Source organism: Tupaia chinensis, unplaced genomic scaffold (genome assembly GCF_000334495.1).
Source record: "Tupaia chinensis unplaced genomic scaffold, TupChi_1.0 Scaffold143582_1, whole genome shotgun sequence".
Taxonomy (NCBI): Eukaryota; Metazoa; Chordata; class Mammalia; order Scandentia; family Tupaiidae; genus Tupaia; species Tupaia belangeri.
Genome location: NW_006203428.1, coordinates 42,449 through 53,004, shown reverse-complemented (window position 1 = coordinate 53,004; position 10,556 = coordinate 42,449). Strand labels below are relative to the sequence as shown.

Here is a 10,556-nt window from a genome sequence, read left to right as displayed (position 1 = left end):
ACGTGCGCTTGCCAGACAGACAGAGAGAGACATAGAGACAGAAAGCGAGAAGTCACCCCCCAGGGGGGATGGTCACGCCGCAATCCCTTCTCCTCCATTCTCCTCTCGGGATCTTGGGCACGCACGCACATGCGCCCGGTGTGAGTTTTAAGCCACCGGGTCCGGGACGCGAACCGCGGTCGACTACGTGGGAGTCCAGCGACATAGCCATTATGCTAACTGCTGGTTCCCCTATCTGCTCTTTCTAAGCAGGCTTCTGCTCTTCTGATTCTAGTAGCTTTGTCTCCTGAGGAACCTCACCTAGTTGACCCAGCCCAGATAAATATTTGTGGCTACATATCTCTTTTGTAAGAATTTCTATGAATATTGGCATATTACCACAACTTTCTGCTTTACTGAGTAGATTCTCATACTGGGAAATTTCACTCAACTTCAAATATCCTCCTGTATACTTCCAAAGACTGACATTCCTTGAAACCACTGACTGTAAGACCATAATTCTTCAGAAAGAATATCCTGTGGATTTTATAATGAGTGAAGCTTGGATGAAGGACTGCCTGAAAAAGGGTATCTCCTTTTATTCTTGCAGTGTCAGCTTGCAGTCATCCCACTTGGAACTGGTAATGATCTGGCCCGTGTCCTGGGCTGGGGTGCATTTTGGAACAAAAATGAATCACCTCTTGATATACTCAACAGAGTGCAGCAAGCTAGTGTGAGGATTCTAGACAGGTGAGTGGCCAAAAGACCAGGTCCCTGTGTCTCTTCCAGTCCCACACCAGTTATTCTCAGTTACTTCATCTTGACAACAAATACTACAGGGGTCAGCAGGTGGCTGGTGGTTAAGGCACTGGACTCCCACATAGCCAACCATGCTTCAAATGCTGGACAAGGCAGCTTGAGAAACACCCTGGGCACGTATGCATGCAAGCCCAAAATCCTGAGAGGAGAATGGAGAAGGCATTATGGCATAGCTATCCCCTCTAGGAGTGAGTTTTTGCTTTCCCTCCCATTATCTCTCTCTCTCTCTCTTTCTGGCAAGCATATGCCTTATGGGAAAAAAAAACAACTTTAAACAAACAAACAAACAAAAAGTACTATAAACTGTCCCACAGAGCCTCATTTCCTTATGGCTTTTGTACAGAGCAATTTAGGGGGCCTAGTCTCTTGGAAAACTAGGCTCTACCATGTATCCTTCAAACATCACTGAAACCCATATTTAAACGTAAAAGATCTTGGAGTAAGAGCCCCATGGATAAATTTTAAAGGTTCTTTGAGTCTCTTTCAAAATACATAACAAATTATTTATGTAAGTATATTTTTTTCCTTAGGAAATAGTCCATTTTTTCATCAGGTTTTCAAAGAAACTAAAAAACAGACAGGATGTTCAGAAACCACATGGGTGTTCAGATAATCTCTGCTCTAGAGAAAGTAGAGCTATCACCTGAGGGGAAACAAACCTTTCCGTACTGGGGCATATATGACTATTTGACTGATGGTTACCCATTAGGATCTCCTGGGAAGTTTTTCAAGATGCCAAGCTGGGCCCCACCACAAAGACTGTTATTCAGTATGCCTCAGAGAGAGTCCTGCCATGTGTACTTTAACAAATGCACCCCACATGATCTTGATGGTCACCTCTGGTGAGAAGCACTGCTCTCTAAGACCCCTGGGAGAGAATTCCTTTCATCACACTGGCCTACAGAAGTCATGAGGTAAAAGCCTCTCTTGGGGTATATATTGAGATCAGGTGACCAGAGATTGTTTAGAAACCCACCTTTCCCCACTACATAAACATTTGACCTTTATCATGACCTGTGAAGCACTGATTATAGCCTGTAATGAAACAGAGACCCTAAATATCTTTCTTCAAACTTCATTCCAGATGGAGTGTGATGATTCGTGAGACTCCCAAACAAACTCCTCTGCTAAAAGGACAGGTCAAAATGGATGTACCACAATTTGAGGTAACTATTGTCCAGTTGTCATTCAGGCCAGCATCTGTATTGCATGGTGAAAATATAACCAAAGCCCAGAGAGAAGCATTTTTATTATCCATGGGCTTGATTTGACTGAGATCACTGAGGCCTAAGAACATGTCAGTCAGCAAGTATTTACTAAGAACTATATTAGGTATTAGGGTTGTAATTTAATTTAGTCCTCTACTGATTCATTTGGACACTTCATAAAATATTTATGGAGTGACTACTATATGTGAAATACTGTCCTAGGAGCTGTTCTTTAATACTAATGGGTAAAGACTAATGAAATAGTGCCTGTTGTCATGGAGCTCATAGTCTACTTGGACATATAGTAAAATAAATAGTTTCAATCAAGTAGTATGCATATAAGGAAGTAGATGGAGTCGGGAACATTTAGCAAATGTATCTACCTCAGTCTTGGAGGAAATCAGGGAAATTTTCTCAATAGAAGTACCATTTTATAACAGATCTGAACACCAGAGGGAGTTAACCAGAAAATAAGAAAGAGGAGTCCTGTTCCAGACAGATGAAACAGTGTAAGGTGTTCCTAAGGCAAGAGAGAGCATGGGCTATTCATGGACTTGAATTACATTTATAATGGCTGGAGCATAGGGACCAGGGAGGGGAAATACAAGGAAAGTGACTAAAGATGAGGTTGGAGAAGTAATTGGGGACTGGGAAAACATGGTAGGATGTTTGGAGTTTTATTCTAAGACCAATGAGAATTATCAAGGGTTTTTAGAATTACTATGAAAAATTCCAAAAACACATGAAACTTGAAATGGTAGTTTCTGTCATTACATTTCTCTATACTTGCTTTATCATACACTGAAACATCTATCCATTCTGTTCTTTAACAGAAGGATTTTAAGCAGAAGAGTTCTATGGTGTCTGCAGAAACAATTGATGGAATAAATATTAAAGATAAAGAGAAAAGCTAGGAGATTCTATAATTGTCTAGGTGAGATGATAATGATCCAGACTGTGGAGTGGTAATATGGATGAGGAAAAGTGAACATATCTGAAACATAACAAAGAAATAGAATTATCAAGACTTGGTGGATGCTTCAATATAGAGGGTGATATAGAAGGAAAAGGAGAAGTCATTGAAAGCACAGACTCAAGAGCCAGATTACCTGAAATCATATCATGGCTGTGGCATTTACCAACTTTACCTTCTCAGTGTCTCTGCTTTCTCTTCAGTGAAATTGGGATAACAATCCTTATTTCATAATGTTATAAAGATTATGTGAAAAATATATACAGATAGTGTAAAACAATCTCTCTGTCACAGAATAAGCACTATATAAGTGGGCGGTGTTATTAGTAGTTGTAGTAGTATTTAAGAGGTGACACTTTAGCATTGGAAAGATATGGATTCAAATCCCATTTCTAATACTTAGTAGCTATGGAAAAGGAGATTGTTCATTTGAAACATAGAACAAACAGTTTCTCCTTCATATGAGCTTTTGACTATTCATTTAAGTAAGAGAAATAAAATATTTCTGAGTTCTCTATTCTGTTCCATTGGTCTATGTGTCTATTTTGGTACCGGTAAAAAAATTGTATTTCTAATTTATAGAATGACTACAGGTCTAAGGTGATCTCTGGGGACCATCAACAAGAATTCTTTGATGGTGATTATTTTCAGATAGGCAGTTGGGTTACTGGTAAAGGCAGAAGGATTGTAATATTGAGGCTGAGGGGATGGGAATGGGTAGCACAGTATCCCAATACTCAGATTCCAGGGCTGAACTCTTCTTTCTCTCCCCCAACTCCCTTCATTCCCCACCCCACAGGCTGCTGCCATTCAACATCTGGAATCTTCAAGCACTGAATTGAACAAAATCCTGAAAGCCAAGGACCCCACAGAGATGATCATTGCAACCAGGTCAGCCTTACTTTGGGGTATTTTTTGCCCCTCATGGGCTGTTCCAAGGTTAGAAAAGAGATTCATTTTGATAATTGGGGTATGAGACCAAAGGAACTATATATGGTTATCTTCCCAAATTGAATTTCTACCAACTCAGTTCACCTGAATAGAAAGTTAGAAAAGAAAGATGAGTTGAGCAAAGAGCTCTTGCTGCTCCAAAAACACTAATCTGCAAGCCAGAGATATGGACAGAGGGTTACAGAGGGTAACAGAGTGTACAACATTCCATGCCATTCAAGAGCACAGCACAGTTCCCTACAGTGCAGATGCCTGCTTTCCATCTTTAACTCTGGGAAAGGTCTCTGTAAAACTGACCTAGAGCTACCCTCATAATTGGATCACTATTCCCTCTTCTACATATGTGGGTCATTTGTTCCTCCTGGAAATCCTTTGAGAAACACTCCCCACAGGGTGAGTATTCCCAATGTCATTCTGTTAGTACTAAATTAGCCAGGCCCTTGAATCATAGATGATTTACCAAAATTGGAAATCTGACCCATGTGGAACCAAGTAAATTTTTTCTGTGAAAATTCAGAATTAGGACTAAGAAATGCTAGTCAAAATATCTTTGGTACTCAACTTGGGAAGTGCTGTGAAACTGGACTGAAGTGTAGATGGGAATATGTCACCATCTGTAAGAAAAACAGAGGAGAGAGGGTTGGGACAAGAGAAAGAGGGAGGAAGAGTGGGAAGGGATAAAGAAAGAGGAAGAATGGATACTAGTGATGCTATGAAAGAGAAGGACTCTGGACCTCACAGCCCATGTCACATTGTGACATCTCTTATCCTTCCAGATTCTTGTGCTCAGCAGTGGAAGATTTCGTGGTTGATGTTGTAAAGGCCTGGAGTCAGATAAGACAGAACAATACAGCAATAGAGTCTGTGGTTTTAAAAGTAAGTTTCCATTCCTTTTGTATTATTCACTTTCTCGAGTCAGGGGCCACTTTCACACTCCTGTCCCTTTTCAAGTGGGCACTTTTAAATCAAAGCGCACATGCCATTCATTGGGAAATGTAAGAGATAGGCAAGGAGAGCTAGCTGGTAATCCTCACTGAAGGGGAAAATCCAAGCTCATCAAACTTTCATCTTTTAAAAAATGAAGAGTGGCACTATGTATGCATACACATAGATGTAGTACCTTACCATATATGCCAGGCACCTGCTCACCACTAGACACAAGTATACACCAAGCATGTATGCACGTGATTGTATACTAGAACATGCTTTAAAAATACATATAGAGCAGTTCCATCTCTAGGCCCCAGGCCAGCAAGGGATGTTGAGGCAGGGGGACCACTGCCTCCCACGCCACTTCCAGGCTCCTAAGACCAAGCCCCTGGACAGACTGACCTTTGCTCTGCAGCAGAGCATCAGCTCCATCTCTAGGCTCCTGGCCAGCAAAGGATGTTGAGGCAGGGACACCGCTGTCCCCCGCCCAATTTCCAGGCTCCCAAGACCAGGACCCAACCCCCTAGACAGACCGGCCTTTGCTCTGCAGCCAAGCTCGAGTTCCATCTCTAAACCCCTGACCAGCAAAAATGTTGAGGCAGGGGCACCACTAACCCCCATCCTACATCCAGGCTCCCAAGAAAAGGACCCAACCCCCTAGACAGAGAAAGAATTTGGAAATTCATGGTGAACAAATTCTATGAGTTGGAACAGAAAAGAGATAATGAACTACAGGAGTTTAAGAAGTCCTACAACATGAAAGAAGAAATAGACACTCTGAGAAAGAATCAGATGGAACTATTAGAGATGAAGTCTGTAATACAGGAAATCAAAACACTCTCTTGAAAGTATTAAAAGTTGATTAGACCATACTGAAGGTCGAATCTCTGATGTAGAAGATAAAACCTATGACCTAGAAAAAGAAAACACCAAAAAGATAGAGAAAATAACAACAAAAAAAATGAGGATAATATACGAGAAATACTAGATTCCATTACATGCCAAACATCTGATAATTGGCATCCCAGAAGGTGAAGAAACTAATAAGGGCATGGAAAATCTATTCCATGAAATGCTGGAAGAAAATGTCCCAAGTTTAGAGAGGCACTCAAGCATCCATACCCAAGAAATACAAAGGACCCCAAATAGAATCAACCCAAGAAGATCTTCCCCAAGGCGCATCTTAGCCAGACTCTCCAAGACCACAGATAAAGACATGATACTAAAACTGGCAAGAGAGAAATGACAAGTGACTTCCAAAAATCATCCCATCAGGCTAACACGAGACCTTTCAATGGAAATAATACAAGCAAGGAAAGAATGGGAAGACTTATTGAAAGTTTTAAGAGAAAAACAAGTTCAACCAAGATTATTATATCCTACAAGACTGTCCTTCATATGGAAAAAAAAAAAGATTAAAATCTTTTCAGACAAAGAAAAGCTGAAAGAATTTGCCAACACCAGACCAGCTCTTCAAAAAACACTGAGGAGAGTACTGTTCCAGGAAAACTAAAGAATCAACAGCCACAAATAAAGGCATAAAAGGCAGCCAAGACAATGGTCAACTTAAACACTGGGGCAAGTCCACAAATATCTATAATATTCGATGTAAATGGATTAAATTCTCCTATCAAGAGACACAGTCTGGCTGAATGGGTTAAAAAAAACCAGAAACCCTATGTTGCCTACAGGAAACCCACCTCATGGGTAAAGACATACAGAGACTGAAAGTGAAGGGTTGGAAAAAGGAGTTGCGATACTAATTTCTGACAAAATAGCCTTTAAAACAAAAACTTTTTGAAGAGACAAAGAAGGGCACAATATTGTAGTAAATGGGTCAATCCATCAAGAAGATATAGCGCTTATAAATATCTATGCACCTATCACAGGAGCACGCGAAAACGTGAAGGAAAGACTGTTAGATCTAAAAGAAGACATAGAAAACAACACACTAATTGTTGGAGACCTCAATACTCCACTATCCCCTATGGACAGATCATCTAGACAAAAAATAGGTAAAGAAATAAAGGATCTAAATGATTCCATAAATGAAATAGACTTAACAAACATCTATAGAACTTTCCATCCAAAAACCACAAGATATACTTTTTTCCCACCCCACATAGAATTTTTTCCAAGATTGACAACATGATAGGACACAAAGCAAGCCTCTACAGATTCAAAAGTATAGAAACTATATCCAGCATCTTCTCTGACCATGATGGAATTAGACTTGATTTTAATTTCAAGAGAAACTCTCAGAAATACACAAATACACGGATATTAAATAACCTACTCCTGAATGACTTCACAACTACTGAAGAAATAAAGACTGAGACCAAAAGATTCATGGAAGTCACTGACAATGAGGATATGAGTTTCCATAATCTTTGGGGCACTGCTAAAGCAGCCATAAAAGGGAAGTTCATAGCAATTAGTGCACATAAGAAGAAGATGGAAAGAAGGCAAATGGATCACCTAAGATCGTGACTTGGAAAACTGGAAAAGAAACAGCAAAATAATCCAAAAATCTCCAGGAGAAAGGAAATAATAAAGATAGGAGCAGAGATAAATGAAATAGAAAATAAACTAACTATACAGAAAAAAAATTGAAAGTAAAAGCTGGTTCTTTGAAAAGATCATGAAAATTGATAAACCTCTAGTGAGACTTATTAAGAAGAGAGAAAGGAACCAGGTAAATAAAATCTGCAATGAAGCTGGCAATATAACAACAGACATAATAGAAATACAAAACATCATTAGAGGACACAATGAAAAACTATATGCCAAGAAACAAGAAAACGTGGACGAGATGGACAAATTCCTGGATACATACAATTCCAAGATTGAGTCAGGAAGATGTAGAAAGTCTGAACAGGCCCATAACAAGTCAGGAGATTGAATCAGTAATAAATAACCTCCCAACAAAGAAAAGCCCTAGTCCTGATGGATTCACCTCTGAATTCTACAAAAATTTTAAAGAAGAGTTAACCCCCATATTGCTCAAGTTATTTCTAAAGATCCAAAAGGGTGAGTCTCTCCTTAATTCATTCTATGAAGCCTCTATCACCCTTATCCTTAAAACAGATAAGGACAGGACAAGGAAGGAAAACTATAGACCAATATCTCTGATGAATATAGACGCAAAGATTCTCAACAAGATATTAGCAAATTGTATCCAACAACTTATAAAAAAGATCATACGCTATGATCAGGTAGGCTTTATTCCAGGAATGTAAGGTTGGTTCAACATATGTGAAACCATAAATGTAATACACCATATTAACAGAAAGAAAGATAAAAACCAAATGATCATATCAATTGATGCAGAAAAGCATTTGATAACATACAACATTCATTCATGATCAAGACTCTCAGCAATATCAGCATAGATAAGACATTTCTCAATACAATAAAAGCTATCCACGAAAAACCCATAGTGAACATCATCCTGAATGGATGAAAGCTTTTCCACTAAAAATGGGTACAAGACAAGGATGCCCACTTTCTCTACTCCTTTTCATTATAGTACTGGAAGTCCTCGCCAATGCAGTCAGAAAAGAGAATAAAATAAAAAGCATTCCAATAAGAAAAGAAGAGGTGAAACTCTCTTTGCAGATGACATGATTGTATACATAGAAGACCAAATGGTATTCATAAAAAAACTCCTTGAAGTAATACATGAATAGAGTAATGTAGCAGGATACAAAATTAACATCCAGAAATCTAAAGCATTTCTGTATATGAACAACAGGCAGACTGAGATAGAACAGAAAAAAAGTAATTCTATTTACTATAGCCACAAAAAGTATAAGATAGTTAGAAATAAATCTAATGAAAGAAGTTAAAGACCTTCACAAAGAAAACTATGAGAAGCTAAAAAAAAAAAAATTGAAAATGACACAAAAAAGTAGAATGACATTCCATGTTCTTGGATTGGAAGAAGTAATGTAATCAAAATGGCTATTCTACCCAAATTAATCTACATATTTATTGCAATCCCAATCAAAGTACCATACACATTCTTCACAGATCTAGAAAAGACAATCATAAAATTTGTCTGGAATCATAAAAGACCCCGTATTGCCAAAGCAATCCTGAAAAAGAAGAGTAGAGTGGGTGGCATCTCACTCCCTGACCCCAAAATATACTACAAAGCGGTGGTAATCAAAACAGCATGGTACTGGCACAAAAACAGACAGGTGGACCAATGGAACAGAACAGAGTCCCCAGAAATAAATCCCAAACATACAATCAACTGATTTTTGACAAGGGGTACCCGTCAATCCAGTGGGAAAAGGAAAACCTCTTCAGCAAATGGTGCTGGATAAACTGGATTTCCACCTGCCAAAAGATGAATCTGAACCCCTACCTCTCACCTCTGACAAAAATCAAGTCAAGGTGGATCAGGGATCTAAATCTAAGACCTCAAACTATAAAACCGCCCCTGGAAAGCACTGGGGAAATTGGGTGATATTGGGCTAGGCAAAGACTTCTTAAATAAGACCCCAAAGCACAGTCGATAATCCCCAAAATATACAAATGGGATTACTTCAGACAAAGAAATTTCTGGATGACAAAAGACACAGTAATTAGTGTGAATTGACAGCCCTCAGAATGGGAAAATATTTTTGTCAACTATGTGTCAGATAAGGGACTGATAACCAGAATACATAGGAACCCATGCAGCTATTCTGAACAAAAGATCATCAACCCTATTAAAAGATGGGAGAATGAGTTGGAAAAAAAAAACACTCTCTAAGGATGACATACAGATAGCCAAAGGGCATATGAAAAAAATGCTCAACATCCTTCATAGTAAGGAAAATGCAGATCAAAACAATGATGAGATACCGCCTAATGCCAGTCAGAATGACTAAGATTAAAGAAAAAAAATGACAAGTGCTGGAGGGGTGTGGTGAAAGGGTAACTCTTTTTACACTGCTAGTGGGAATGTAGCCACTGTGGAAAACAATTTGTAGATTTCTCAGAAATCTACAAATAGAACTACCCATATGATCCAGCAATCTCACTTCTTGGTATCTACCCAAAGGACAGAAGAATTATTAATCAGAAAAGTGCTTGCACATCGATGTTTGCTGTGGTAGTATTCACAATTGCTAAGACATGGAGCCAACCCAAATGCCCACGAACAGATAAATGGATTGAAAAAGTGTGGCACATATATCCTATGGAATACTATGCAACCATAAAAAACAAGACCCTGGCTTTTGACAGAAAGTGAAAGAATATGGAAGATTTACTGCTGAGTGAAGCAAGCCAGGCTATGAATGAAAGATATTGTATGTCCCCACTTAATATATACTGAGTGTCCACACTCTGTGATAGAAATTGATTGACTAAAGGATATTGAAACACAGTAAACGGATGTGAATACCTGATATAGTGTGTGTGAAAGACTATAGTCTGAGGAAAGTCTTTTAAAAGGAAAATTGAGAGGCAAAGCATTAATGGATCAAAGAAATGTGGTATTACCTGTTGAAGATATTTTATAGTTTTATCAACTGGACTGGGGAGAAATGTTCACATGTTGAAATATTCACTTTGTAAATTAAATCAAGTGAGTGAATGTTTAAAGGGAAATGAAATTTAAAAATAAAAATAAAAACCACATGTATTGGGACCAGCAGTTAGCATAATGGCTGTGTTGCTGGACTCCCATGTAGTTGACCTCC

The 10,556-nt window shown here is 38.8% G+C and overlaps 1 protein-coding gene across 1 annotated transcript in view; it reads left to right on the top strand.

Moving 5' to 3' along the window:
* The window catches only part of DGKK (diacylglycerol kinase kappa), a gene marked incomplete at both ends in the record, with an annotated part of 173,057 nt that overhangs the window by 138,149 nt on the left and 24,352 nt on the right, over positions 1–10,556 (top strand). Inside the window, 4 exon segments of the mRNA XM_027766479.1 lie at positions 590–729; positions 1,883–1,964; positions 3,779–3,870; positions 4,707–4,806. Coding sequence (XP_027622280.1) covers positions 590–729; positions 1,883–1,964; positions 3,779–3,870; positions 4,707–4,806 — 414 coding nt within the window.